The sequence below is a fragment of the Ostrinia nubilalis genome, chromosome 28 (assembly GCF_963855985.1).
Source record: "Ostrinia nubilalis chromosome 28, ilOstNubi1.1, whole genome shotgun sequence".
Classification (NCBI taxonomy): domain Eukaryota; kingdom Metazoa; phylum Arthropoda; class Insecta; order Lepidoptera; family Crambidae; genus Ostrinia; species Ostrinia nubilalis.
The window spans coordinates 1,164,394-1,179,504 of NC_087115.1; the positions used below are offsets into that span (position 1 = coordinate 1,164,394).

Genomic DNA, 15,111 nt, shown 5'->3' on the forward strand with positions numbered 1-15,111 from the left:
GCTAGCCAGGGGCGCTGCTAGCTATCTAAGGGTGCTGTTAGCTATATAGAGGTATCGCTAGCTAGCCAGGGGCGCAACTAGCTAGCCAAAGGCGTTGCTAGCTAGCTAGTTCTCGAGTGGCGACCACGAGAAGTCGTAGTGTAATCAAACCTCTCTCACTCGGTGAACCGACGGTCCACTAAGCCCCAGACTAGCGTGTAACGCTTGTTCCGAATGGTTTAGTACGCCGGAAGAGGTTGTCAACCACCACACGCAACACCGCGTCAAACACCGGCCCTACCGCTGCCGCCGCTGCCGGGGCCGGTACAGCAGCGCGCACAGATATACAGAGTGAGTTGATTTACTATTACTAAGTACTATAGACATGATTCTGGACTCTAAAGTATGAGATTCATAGCGGGAGTCTTCGAAAACGCTGCCAAAAGTCGTCAATCGTCGCCAGGAGTAATCAAGTGCCGCTAAAAAAAGTCAGTCGCCGCCAAAAGTAGTCGAGCGCCGTCAGGAGTAATCAGGCGCCGCCCCGAGGAGCCAGGCTTCGCTAGGAATAGGCGCTGCCAAAAGTTGTCAACGTAGCCAGAAATGATGCTAGCTAGCCAGAAGCTGCTGCCGCCGCTGCCGGGGCCGGTACAGCAGCGCGCACAGATATACAGAGTGAGTGGATTTATTACTAGGGCCAGCGAACTTACTACAGCGAAGATATAGAGAGTGAGTCACTACTAGGCGCCGCCAGGAGTATTCAAACGCCGCCAAAAGTAGTCAAGCGGTGCCAGGAGTAGTAAACGTAAGCCAGCGGCTTGGCCTTGGTAAGCGCACCGATATACAGAGTGAGTTGAGAACTAGTTACTATAGGTACAGCAGGCAAGGGTGGTTCTGGTTTCAAAGCATGAGATTCTAAGCGGGAGCCGTCAAAAGCGCTGACTAGAAGTGTAGCTAGTTCAAAAATTCAAAATTATTTATTTATCGATAAAAGTCTTAACAATGATGTTGTGATGAGACTCATCATCCTTTTAAGTTTGTAAAACTTGTGTTAGAATGAGACTGCTCCTCTGTATGATAACTTGGGCCGGGTTGTATGATACTTGGGTAAGTAACTAAAGGCATCTTTAGGTGGCCAGAGGTATCTTCAGGTGGATAAGCGAGGCTAGGTATGCAGAGACGGAGCTAAGTAGCCAGGGGCGCTGCTAGCTAGCCAGGGGCGCTGCTAGGTAGCCAGAAGCCTAATTAAGTAGCTAGAGGCGTGACTAGATAGCCAAAAGCCTAGTTAGGTAGCTAGATGCCTAGCTAGCAGTGTTGGCAAAAAGTTAATCTGATTAATGATTAAAAATTAATGAATAAAATCATAATCAATTTTTTTTGATTATGATTAGTTAATCATTAATCAAAAATTTTGATTAAGATTAATTAATCATAATCATTAATCGTTAATTTGATTATTTGATTAACTATCTACTATTTTCATAAGAAAAGGGTTGGGAGTGTATGAAAAGGTACCCGCGACTTATAAAATATCTAGCAAAGGGGGGATCTGGAGTTGTACTGTCGTTTTCCCAAAAAACTGCGTCAATTTTCACTACTCAAAACACTTATCGCACTAGTTTTGTTTCTCACAATTCCTTCTATTCTTCCGGTATCCTCCAGCAAAATTGGGTCAGGATCGAAGTTAAGCGGGCTGGCTGACGATAGGGGAGAAGTCCCCCCCTCCCAAGGTAGGCGCAAGCGTGGGCAATTCAACGGAAAGGTGGGGTTGCTAAACTAGGACGTTTTGTGTGTTGGGGAGGTGCAGGAGAGTTCGTAACAGAAGTTTCGGGGGGAGGCCCACGCGTGGGCAATTCAATAGAAGGGTGGGGTTGCTAAGCTAGGAAGTTTTGCGTGTTGGGGAGGTGCAGGAGACTTCGTACCAGAAGTTTCGGGGAGAAGCCCACGCGTGAGCAATTAAATAGAAGGGTGGGGTTGCTAAACTAGGAGGTTTTTCGTGTTGGTGAGGTGCAGGAGAGTTCGTAACAGAAGTTTCGGGGGGAGGCCCACGCGTGGGCAATTCAATAGAAGGGTGGGGTTGCTAAGCTAGGAGGTTTTGCGTGTTGGGGAGGTGCAGGAGAGTTCGTACCAGAAGTTTCGGGGGGAGGGCCACGCGTGGGCAATTCAATAGAAGGGTGGGGTTACTAAGCTAGGAAGTTTTGCGTGTTGGGGAGGTGCAGGAGACTTCGTACCAGAAGTTTCGGGGAGAAGCCCACGCGTGGGCAATTCAATAGAAGGGTGGGGTTGCTAAACTAGGAGGTTTTGCGTGTTGGGGAGGTGCAGGAGACTTCGTACCAGAAGTTTCGGGGGGAGGCCCACGCGTGGGCAATTCAATAGAAGGGTGGGGTTGTTAAGCTAGGAGGTTTTGCGTGTTGGGGAGGTGCAGGAGACTTCGTATCAGAAGTTTCAGGGGAGGCTAGGGGTCGGGGGCAGGTGGTGGGAGTGTGGGGTTGCAAGTAAGTGCTGGAACGGTAGGGGAAGTGGACTGATATCCTCCTACGGGAGGTCGGAAGACTGCACCGGAAGTTTCAGCGAGGGAAGGGGGCGGGGGGCAGTCTAGGTTACCTTATATTTATCTAGGTATGACCTGTCATAGAATTGTAGCCTAAAAACCAAACATCTAATATTAGAATTCAATGTTTTAACATTGTTTTCGATAGAACATTTAAGAAGTTAATCAAGTTAATCAAATTAATGATTATTGATTAATGATTAACAAATTAATCATGATTATGATTACTTTTTTAATCATGATTATTTTAATCAGGATTAATTTAATCATGATTAAAATTAATCAAATTAATTAATTGATTAAAAAATTAATTGATTAGTGCCAACACTGCTAGCTAGGTAGCCACATGCCTAGCTAGGTAGCCACAGGCGCTGCTAGCTAGCTAGAAACGTAGTTAGGTAGCTAGATGCCTAGCTAGGTAGCCACAAGCGCTGCTAGCTAGCTAGAAGCGTAGTTAGGTAGCTAGATGCCTAGCTAGGTAGCCACAAGCGCTGCTAGCTAGCTAGAAGCGTAGTTAGGTAGCTAGATGCCTAGCTAGGTAGCCACAAGCGCTGCTAGCTAGCTAGAAGCGTAGTTAGGTAGCTAGATGCCTAGCTAGGTAGCCACAAGCGCTGCTAGCTAGCTAGAAGCGTAGTTAGGTAGCTAGATGCCTAGCTAGGTAGCCACAAGCGCTGCTAGCTAGCTAGAAGCGTAGTTAGGTAGCTAGATGCCTAGCTAGGTAGCCACAAGCGCTGCTAGCTAGCTAGAAGCGTAGTTAGGTAGCTAGATGCCTAGCTAGGTAGCCACAAGCGCTGCTAGCTAGCTAGAAGCGTAGTTAGGTAGCTAGATGCCTAGCTAGGTAGCCACAGGCGCTGCTAGCTAGCTAGAAGCGTAGTTAGGTAGCTAGATGCCTAGCTAGGTAGCCACAAGCGCTGCTAGCTAGCTAGAAGCGTAGTTAGGTAGCTAGATGCCTAGCTAGGTAGCCACAGGCGCTGCTAGCTAGCTAGAAGCGTAGTTAAGTAGCTAATTAGTAATAACCAATACGCTTAAATACTCCGTCCATTGCAGTAGGTTAAAAACGTCCCAGTATTTACAGTGTGAATCATTAATATAATTTGTTCCAGACACATCGCAACCTCCAAGTGTGTGCCCTGGCCAGAGGTTCCGGACAAGAAGTGCCCGTCTTGCTGGCGACTGTTCCCCACGGGCAACTTGCTACGGCTCCACCATTGCGGCGGCGAGGACAACAGGCCTGGCGGTAAGGCACTGTACACACCATTTAGGTAGAAATGTACTTAAGCCCGGTCGCCGAACACGTATAATTTCGTCCAATGACCCCAAGCTACCCATCCTTATCGCTCGCGCGTAATTATATTGCTGTCGCGACTGTGCGACGGGCGCCCGCAGTGAGTGCGCGAGCGATAAGGATGGGTAGCTTGGGGTCATTGGACGAAATTATACGTGGACCGGACTATAGCTATAGCTAAGGACTAAAGGACGTAGCACATTTACCAATCCGGAAAGGGATCGTAACCGTATCAACTCGATGCTGTCAGTATTCTTTGTATGAAACTCCATACTGCAACGTAAAAAATGAAAGAAAAGTTGATCATTTTACGAGTATTAAACTCGGAAAATGCTATATACCTTTAAAGTCGCGACCTACTAGCTTTTGATCTAATATGGTGGTGTCCTAAGTCAACGATGAGCGCCACGCGATAATGTGCGACGCAACATCGATATCGATGGTCCTCATAAAATAGTCACAGTATCGATCTATACTTATCTACATTCAGCGTCAAATAGTTCGTGACACCCAAAGTGACCAAAAAAAAAGTTCGCAACACGTCTTTGTTACGATTGGAATAAAGTTGTTGTCAAATTTTTGGTCACTTTGGGTGTCACGAACCATTTGACGCTGACTATGTAGTATAGTCAGCGTCAAACCACAACACAGAAGGTCTTAAAGTGGTGATCAGGCCGAAGGAAGGAAGAATAATATTAATATTCCCGTTTAATTTACAGGTAAATGTAGCAACTGCAAGCGTGTGTACAGTCTTCTAAAGAACCAAAAGAAACACGAGGCCATCTGCTTGTCTAAAAAGAAAGGTGAGTTTTGTTTTTCACACAAACGACACAAAATTAACTAAAAACAAAAAAGAAACTGCAAAGTGCACTTATCAGTCTTAGGGACCTTTACCACGGCAACCCATTTTGCAGGATCCTGCATTACTGTCCACAAAGCTGTATCCCATTTTGCAGGTACGGTTTTCTGCAGTACGGTTATTTCTAAAATGCATCCAGGTAGCTGCTAATGGGAAAACAATACTTGTAATCAAACTGATCCTGCGAAAAACAATACCTGCAAATAACGGGATGTCCCCGTAGGAAAGAGCTTATCTCTTCCAATGTCTAAGTCCACTACTCTTTAATATTTGCACGCTTCCTAGTTCGAGCCAGTGAAACCTACCAAATCTATGTAAGACCGCTTATGTACCTGGAATTACGCAAATAAAGAAATTTTAATGATTTTGGTTTGTTCTTCAGGCTCAAGTGAAATAAAGGTTGACCCGGACGTCAAGGCGAGAATCAAACCGGTGCAAGTGCGGATAACACGATGCGACGGTCTTCTGGAAACGCAAAACGATGTGTCTCGCGTGCCTAAGGTGAGAATACTGTAGTTTCATCAAAATTGGTTCAGTTGTTTTGTGTGAAAGAGTAACAAACATCCAGACATCATCATAGTCTTTCACATTTATAGTATAGTAGGATAGGATTGCGAACTTTTGAAAAAGGCTGACAAAAGTGACTGATGCCCGTTTTCACCATCAGTCCCTAATTTTTAAGTGACCCCTACGATAACACATAAACAGGAGTTTTGATACCATAGGGGTCACTTAAAAATTGGGGATTGATGGTGAAAACGGGTATGAGTTTCTTGCGCTGCTTCTTCTCAGCACTGGCCCGTTTATTGTCCCGAAGCAGTGGTAGGGTTAATACTGGGACATGTAAAAGTGCCTTTTAAAAGTCTACTTGCAAAAACAAAGGAGTTTTAAGAGTTTTTTTCATTCTTGGGGGAGGCCTTTGTCCAGCAGTGGACCACATTTGACCGAAACGATGTGCTACTTTATCATAGAGAAAATAAATTACTAGAATTTTTATGACATAATTTTGTTTCAGAACTACGGCCTCGACAGGCGCTGTGTCTACCCCTACCTGTCAACTGTCAAGTCCCAACTGTGTCTTGACAGCATGGTCAGCATTAAGACTGAACTAGACGACATAGAAGACGAGGAATTTGTTCACTGGGACAGCAGTTCTGACAGCGAAGGAAAAACTACAGTGGATTCATTAACAACATTATCTTTGAAGAAGATATTCTCTAGAAAATGTCTTGGGAAAGTCGCGAGGAAGCGCAGAAAGGTAAAACTAGAGTTTGAAGGCACTATGAAGAGAGATATAGAGAATATTATTAATAATTTCGATAACGAAGACAGTTGGGATAACGGCAATAATGGGTCTGATGAAGAATCCTTGTTGACTAATTACGTGCCGTTTGATGAACCGGTTTCTAATAGGAAAGCAGATGTAGAGGATTCTAATGATAGTCAGTCGATTTTAGACCTTAACGCTGGGGCTAAAAATGATGAAAATAGCAAAACAGAGGCGGTAAGTGATGCAGTGAGAGTAGATAAAAATAGTGAAAGAAGTGGAATAGAAACTGATGAAAATATTAATAAAGAAGGTTTGAACAATAGAGAAAGACTAGACAAGGACAGCGAAGAAAGTGCGAGAGAGACAGAAGATAAAATTAACGAGGATGTTGGCACAGAAGATGGTTTAAGTAATAGAGTGAGTGATAAGGACAGTGAATGTGGGACAGAGACGGCTGATAAAGTCAATTCTGAATTAGAAAATTCAGAGAAGGATGTTACCGAAATCTCTAGAGTAAGTGTTATTCGTGAAAATAATGACAGTAGAAGTAATGATGTAGACACAGATAGTACAGGAATAAGCAATGACAATGATGCAAAAACAGAAAACAATACTGAGGTCTCTAATGATGATAGTAGAGAAAGCAATAATGATAAGTCTAATAATGATAATAGAACAGAAACTATTGCGGATTTTAACCATGTAGATAGCGTTGAAAATAAGCCTGAAGAACGTACAAATACTGATAATGTAGATTTGGATAACGAAAACAGTAATAATGATTGCAAAGACGATATTAATAATAGCAATAATAGCTCTACTGTAGATAATAAGAATGATAATAGCATGGAAGATGATACTAATGATTCTACTCTAAATAATGATAGTGGGAATACAAATAATGATCAAGAAAATACAAATGATTATGAAAACACAAATAATGACAATGAAAATACAAATAATGATCATGAAGACACAAGTAATGATCATGAAAACACAATTAATGATCATGAAAACACAAATAATGATCATGAAAATACAAATAATGATAATGAAAACACAATTAATGATAATGAACGAGTTAGCGATACAATTTCGGCCAAAACTAACGGGGAAGTGGAAGAAAAATCAGATAAACTTAGTTTCGGTGATATGGACGATATTAGCGATACAGAAGTAGATGATAAAAAGCTCATGGATGATTTAAACGAACATATCGGTGAAGATAACAAAAACAATGATGAATCCAATCAAAATAATGATTTAGACAAACAAAATGGTGCTAATAATGATGTCACAAATGCCTGTGAGGACAGAGAAAATTTAACAGATCATGAAAGAGCAATCAATGATTTGATTTCTGAAAATAATGATAAGTCAAATTACAATCATGTTGCTGACAGTAATGATAAAGTTACTGGGAATAATGATGTTAATGATTATGAAGCGGATAAGATTTCATTGGAAGACCTCTTGCCGCCGAAGTCCGATGCGAAATCAATGGATTTAGATAGCATATCGGATGACGAATTTGATTTTGATGCGTGTTAACCTACCGCAGAAAAAAATCAACTTGAGGGCTTACGTCCGTATTCACAAACGATGCTTGCTTAAGTGAAGCAGCAAATTGAACGCCCAGCGTTGAATAGAACTCTGTGATTGATTCGTGTGTCACCCTGTGAGTCCACGCGCACTGTGAGACCTCATAGTAATGTTTGTGAATACGGGCGTAAATATATCACATAACTGAATTTTATTTAAATTCTTCTGAGAATCCTAAAGGGAACTGGATATTTTTTTTTATTGTGTAATTATTTTTTACTTATGTATACTCAAAAGGAGTATTGCTTTTAGTTAAACAAGCTTCACAATTGATTTGTTAGTTTTATTAAGTTAGTGTTTGAGGGTTTTCGCGAATGAAAAATCCGCCAGATGGCAATACGTAGACGCGAGGTCCAAATGCTGCATGATTGGTTATTTTTGACATGACATTGACAGATATGTCAAAATCCACCAATCACGCAGCAGTCAGACCCCACATCCACGTCCCGCCATCTAGCGGATCAGACATACATGGCGGCTCATGGTCTGACACTAGAGTTGTGACATTGTTGCAACGGTAAAAGAAAATTATTTTGTGCTGTTTTTCCAAGAATTGTGCAAGTGCTCATCGAATTTTAAAGTAAAATTGTAAATTTTTCGAACAACCTCTGTAACTTAAGAATTAGCCTTGTTTATAAGCGTATATTTTAGTTAAGTTTAGTACAGTTAGCTACAAATAGTTCGTGACTCCCAAACTAGCCAAAAAGTTGACAAAAACCTTATTTCGATTGTAACAAACACGTGTTGCGAACTTTTTGGCTACTTTGGGTGTCACGAACTATTTGATGCTGACTGTACTTATGTGTATGAAAGAAAATTAGGATATTATTTAATTTTTTGTACCATTAGAGAATGGTTTTGGAATTAAGGGTCAAAAGTAGTTGTCAACTTTTTAATTCATAAGATAAAACGTTTTACACAAAATACTGTTCAGTTTTTTCTCACTATATTTTAATTTATGAGGAAATGTAGATCGTTTCATCCACTCGGACGCGCCCCACTAATGTTCTGTCTCGGTCGCGCGGGGTGCGGGGAGTGTGGTCCGAGCAAGCCGTAAGGCATTACTGTAGTGTGCGTGTGCACTCATGGAGCATTAGCGTGTACCGATAACACTCAAACATAAGCGGAAGAATGGTGGGGCGCGTCTTCGTGGATGAAACGATCTAAATATGCTTGTATTAGGAACGAGTTCACAACAGTCCAGCGGTCGATAGGGATTGAACTTCCGACTCTAGAATCAGCCATTTATCATTAATTTTAAGTATAAAAGCATTGTAATTATTTATTTGCTTTTTTCTTGAGTTTATAGTCCACTGTGGCGTCACTAAGTTAGTCCATAAAACAAAAAATAGTTTCATACTAAATAGAGTGTAATTTTTGATATTGTGAAAGTAAGTTTACGTCTGGTAACTATATATTTTATTGTAAATACATTTAAATACATAATTATGTTTCATACATTGTTTTTTATTTACATTTGCAAGATCATAATTTTGGATCTTTAAAAATATCGGGCTGTTTCTTGACAGTTTCAATTTCTTTAGTAGGTAGGTTTGGTAGGGCCAAAAAGATGAGACATGTAAAGTGCGGGCTACCTTTACTTTTTTATTACACTCGCGAGCAAAACTATGGAATCACTTACATGAAGTTGTTTCCACGCGAACTTGTGTACTAACGAATTTGTTAGTAACAAAAAAAGTGCCACCATTTTAAAGATTAAACTTTTATCTTTAAATTGATACCAAATTCATTTAAATCACACCAGTATTTAAAAAGATATCCCGGCTGATGTGAAGAAGTAACGAAAAAGACATGTATGAACTGTTTGATACGTCGCGAGTTGCGGCCTATTTACCCCCTATAAAAGCACGCGTTTTTAGATTTTTACTTTCACACGTTGATTCATACACATCTCCGCTTCTTTTGACACTTTACCTGGGATTCTACACCTTCAGAAGCAGCACAAATCGTTGCACTATTGCAAGAAGGGCTCAGCCAGCGGGCTGTCGCACGTCAGCGCCACATAAGCCAGTCCTGGGTTTAGAAAGTTTCAAGACGCTTTCGGGAGACTAGTGGCTTTATCCCGAGACCAAGTTCTGAACAGCGCCGGTGCACATCGCAGAGGGAAGACCGTTTTTTCATGTCAACCTCTCTATGAAATCGTCATTTGACTAGAATCGATGTCCATCAAGAGCTCAGAAATGTTCGTAAGATAGCTGTTAGCGAGTGGACAGTTCGTCTAAGATATGGGTCATTCCACAAAAATATGTCAACTCTTAGTCCGCGCTACATTTCACATGAAATATTTGTTAATATTTTATTCCTAAATTGTCAAATAACAGCTCGCAATGTGCTTTATTCATCACCCATTTATATTTTATGAAACTATTTTTAAAACATCGTAAATTCCTTTTGAATGACCCAAAACGTCATTCCCTAGGCATGTCCGTACTCCAAAAGTTTGTGTTTTGGGACCCACATTTATAAAAACATCAACTTTATCCTTTGTTTTAATTAACGAATAATCTATTTAAATGTATATTACACAACATTCTATTAATATTTTTCGGTTTCAATAAACAATAATTTGATTTTCTTTAGTTGAAAAAGAGTCCACAGCTTTTAGCGTCATTCCCTCGCCACGCACTGATTTTATAATATTGCGCTTTAATATGTATTTAGAGTGAATGACATTTAGTTGAGTTTAAAGTATGATACGAAGTTATCCTCAGACCATGCTGGCTTTGCGGTAGCCGTTTTTTGAATTAGTGCAAACGTGCCAGTTGTTGCGGAAACATGTGTTAATCCAGTCACTTCGTCAGTCCCTAGTTGACTAGCTTTGTTGATTACAATAAAAAATTGTATATAATTTAATTAGTATTTACGTGTGGTTTTTTGGCTATTTTCGGCACATCGTATTAAGCATCTTATAATATAAAGTTAATCTGCATTTGTGTTAAGTTTTACTCCAAATCGTCAGTTCCTAGAGCGTCAGGCCCTAGCTTTAAACGGCACTTGGGACTAAATTACTAGTTAGGGAATGATGTTTTTTATATAGTGATAATAACAAAACAACTACATTATGTATATTAACTTATCTATAAATGTTAAGGTTATAAGTTTTATACTTTATTAGAAGTCATATAGGAGTAATGTAGTATGAAAAAATTGAAAATTATAATGAAGAATGTTCACTAATTTTGTTTTTTAGCTTTCTGTATTCTCTGTTAAAAATAAAAAATACACGTGAAAGAATTATTTCGATACGTCAATTACTTTCCAAGATATTAAATTTTAAAAGTGCGGGCGGCGGCCGGCCCGCCATTTTATGCGCGTGACGTCATATTACAACGACTGGCTCATATTTGTATGGGTGGAATCTTGCAAACTGAATTAAGACCCACTTCCAGGCAACCGATTAAGCTGAAATTTCGCAAACACATGTGATTTGGATGACCATGCAATATTATGATGACATGGAGCAGATCTGATGATGGAGCTGGAAGGTGGCCATAGGAACTCTATAATAAAACGACTTAAATGCATCGAGTTTGGGCTCGTTCGTTTTGTATTGATGAGTATTTTAATTCTATATAGTAATCGGGGTCTAATGATGGAGCTGGAAGGTAATTCGCAATAAAACGACACAATCGCATCAAGTTTGGGTTTGGTTCAATTTTAATTTCTGTGATGGGTCTGGGTGTTAATATGTATAATAAGTTTGTATTTACAAAAAAAAAATATTTAAGTATGTTTATATCCGTTTTCTAGTGAGCGGACGCTGTGAATGTACGTCACACGGGGTCACGTGACCGTCGGCGGGACTCAATATTTAAGCGAACTTTGAATGCCTATAAAATCATAACTACTGGGTATTTTTGAATGAAATAAAAACTAATGTATTTGTAAATGTAAAAGCTTAACTGTAACATAGGTTTCAAGTGATTTTGCATACCTAGTAACATTCTCAATTTCTCCTAAAATAAAGCATAAAGTGACTGGCCCTTTTAGACATAACATAATTAATTAATAAACTATAATTTACACTAATAAAGTATTCAAAAGCATCTTAAAAAAGTTACGGACAAAATGACGTCGAAAATATACAGATTTTTATGGAATGACCCATATAAGCAATAGAATTTGACTCCAAAAAGGCCTGCCACAGGCTCGAAACTGACGGCAGGTCACCGATAAGCACCCTTTCAATTTGCTCGTACACATCTCGATTGGAAGGCGAGTAATGGAGGCGAGTTCTGTTCTCCGATGAATGCAAACTGTGTTTGCAGGGCAGCAGTCGAAGAGGTCGGGTTTATAGGTGGCCTGAGGAGCGATTTGTGCAGTGCTGGTTCGCTGAAACAGTGGCTTATGGGGGTGGCTTGCTCGACTTAACATCGAGATGTGTACGAGCAAATTGAAAGCGTGCTTATCGGTGACCTGCCGTCAGTTTCGAGCCTGTGGCAGGCCTTTTTGGAGTTAAATTCTATTGCTTATGTCTTAGACAAACTGTCTACTCGCTAACAGCTATCCTACGAACATTTCTGAACTCTTACTGGACGTCGATTCCAGTCAAATGACGATTTCATAGAGAGGTTGACATGAAAAAACGGTCTTCCCTCTGCGATGTGCGCCGGCGCTGTTCAGAACTTAGTCTCGGGATAACGCCACCAGTCTCCCGAAAGCGTCTTAAAACTTTCGAAACCCAGGACTGGCTTATGTGGCGCTGACGTGCGACAGCCCGCTGGCTGAGCCCTTCTTGCAATAGTGCAACGATTTGTGCTGCTTCTGAAGGTGTAGAATCCCAGGTAAAGTGTCAAATGAAGCGGAGATGTGTATGAATCAACGTGTGAAAGCAAAAATCCGAAAACGCGTGCTTTTATAGTGGGTAAATAGTAAATAGGCCGCAAATCGCGACGTATCAAACAGTTCATACATGTCTTTTTCGTTACTTCTCCACATCAGCCGGGATATCTTTTTAAATACTGGTGTGATTTAAATGAATTTGGTATCAATTTAAAGATAAAAGTATAATCTTTAAAATGGTGCCACTTTTTTTGTTCCTAACAAATTCGTTAGTAAACAAGATCGCGTGGAAACAACTTCATGTAAGTGATTCCATACTTTTGCTCGCGAGTGTATTTACTATATTTTGACGTTCATAAGTGCCACTTGTGGTCTAAACTGAATAAATATTTTTGATTTTGATTTTATTTATTATTATTTATTTAGAGATAGTACACAGCTTCAATTTAGCTTAATTTAATTAGCAAATGGAAAATAGAATTTTCAATGGACGAGGGAAGCAAGGTAATGGGCGGTGTATAACGCTTTTGTATTTAACGCCATCTAACTTAGTTATTTGAAATTAAATGTACAGTGTGGAAGAAGCATCACTACTACTCGTGAAGCTAACTAGTTCAACGCCATCTATTGTCGAGTAGTAAAACTAAATAGAAATAAAAGGTGGCGTATTACCAAACACCACAACTGATAATTTTTTCTTTGGACTGGGTACCAAATAGGTAGGGGTCTACTTAAAAATAAATTATTTATTATTCATCTATCTGCTTACGGTGATACTGGTGCTGCTGCGTATCTTAACTTACCTATCACATTTATTCTTAAGTTAAGACATTATGTTAGAACCATACTTAATTTATCATTAAAATTAAGTGCGGTTTTACTATCTAACTTATCAATTCCTTTTTTCTTAAAGAAAGTCACTAATCCTTGCATTATTTCCAAAATGTCGTGTCTGGTCCCGTGACTCCAAGCAGTCAAACTGGTTTTGATGTCATTCCATTCAAGCACATTCTCATCGTTCGCTGGCAATTTCTTATCTAATTCATGTATAATTTCTAAGAAAGCTATGGTTTTATTAATTTGTCCGGTATCATCATCCATGACGTTGAGTGGCTTATTTTTCATTGAAAAGGCGTTTATTGCGATCCAGAACATAGCTTTCAACATGAGCGGGTCTAGAGATTCAATTTCCTCAATCTTTTTCATAAACTTTTTCCTTGTATTCCAGTCCATAACTTTGCTGAAGTCCGTGTTCTTCATAACTTCAGTGAGCGCGTCGGCTGCTTGCTTGATTTTTGCATCGTCGTTCTTAGCGATAATCGTGAACACATCGATCATAAATTCGCTAAATCCATTAGAGTTTCTGCAAATGGAAAATTTACTGCACGCATGCTTTAACTCCAGTACAGATTCTCTCTCGACTTCTTTCTGAAGCACATTGGCTGCTGCCATATTGTTTCTTTGAATTCCTTCCTTGTTCATGTCCCCAATAAAATAGTTTACAAGTCGTTTCAACAGCCGATTCGATGTATCAATGATATTTAATACAACCCGCTCGGATCCTAGACGCGTTTTGATTTTTTGGTGCAATGTTTCGTTGACGAACTCACGGAATTTGTCGTCGTAGCTCCGCGCTAGGAATTGCACTTTGTGTTGAATCGACGGATCTACTTTCTTCTTGATTTCGTCGAACACTTTCATCGACTGCCTGTAGACGTGATAAGTGAACTCGTTGATTTTGGAGTCGTCTTTCACGGAGTGAGGCCTATCATAGATGCTTTTTGGCTTGAAACGATGCGAGTATTTTGTTATTAGTGAATCTGGGTTGATGTCAGCTGCTGGCGTTGCGTTCTTTTTTCTCTTCTTCTCTTTTTTCTTAGAGATTCCTCTGAAGAAATCGGGAGCGACCGTGAACGGTTCTGTGGGTTCAGTGGTAGGGAATGTTTCGGAAGATTTTATTTTGTACTCGTAGTTCCATTTGGGGCCAAGATCTATGACTCCGTCTATGTTTACGCTGACGCTGGTTACGAACATAGGTGCATCTGAAGAAAAATTGTCTTAATTTTATTAGCGCCCTAACTATCATTAGCTGATATTGGGGGAGTTCTATGTTTAGCAATGGATGTCCTATGGCTGAAATGATGTTGATGCTATCTATGAAACGTAAGATATTAATGAAATACCCTAATTGGCATGTTTTTAGCTCTATTTAATTGTTTTAAACAACTTACATAGCGTTATAAGCCAACTCAAGAAACACAACATTGTTTTATGGCAACATGAGTAACTCGCTTAAAAGTATTGTGTGTGAAATGTATTTTATTTTAGCTAAGTGAATGCGATACCGATATTTTCAATAATCTTTAGCGATAACAAAAAGTTTTATGTAACCTATACAAATAACTTGGTCATTTTATTACCGGTAGCGCATTAGTTAAAAAAATATGTTCCCACGTTAAGGGGATTTGGTGAACGAACTGAATAAATTTTTTTTTGCTTCTTCATTTGCGGTTAAAAATATGATAATACTATGATTAAAAAGAATGCATGATGTAGGTAATTATAAGGTTTCACTCTGTTTAGTTTATTTATTTATTATAAGAAATCTAGACTTCCAATCAATTGAAATCGTAATAAAGTAAACATTTACCCATCACTATCTACCACAGATATGGATCTATCTACAATCGGTCGGTCATTCACTTGCTTTGACATGTGTCATTCCTCAATCAATCATTCATTCACATCACTTGTTTGTTCATTCG

The 15,111-nt window shown here is 39.7% G+C and overlaps 1 protein-coding gene across 1 annotated transcript in view; it reads left to right on the plus strand.

Moving 5' to 3' along the window:
- The window catches only part of LOC135085175 (uncharacterized), a 35,783-nt gene extending 26,782 nt beyond the window's left edge, over positions 1–9,001 (plus strand). The window contains exons 11-14 of the mRNA XM_063979928.1: positions 3,631–3,764; positions 4,532–4,615; positions 5,054–5,172; positions 5,687–9,001. Coding sequence (XP_063835998.1) covers positions 3,631–3,764; positions 4,532–4,615; positions 5,054–5,172; positions 5,687–7,492 — 2,143 coding nt within the window. The 3' untranslated portion in view covers positions 7,493–9,001. The remainder of the gene's footprint in view (positions 1–3,630; positions 3,765–4,531; positions 4,616–5,053; positions 5,173–5,686) is intronic.
- The last annotated feature ends 6,110 nt before the right edge of the window (positions 9,002–15,111 follow it).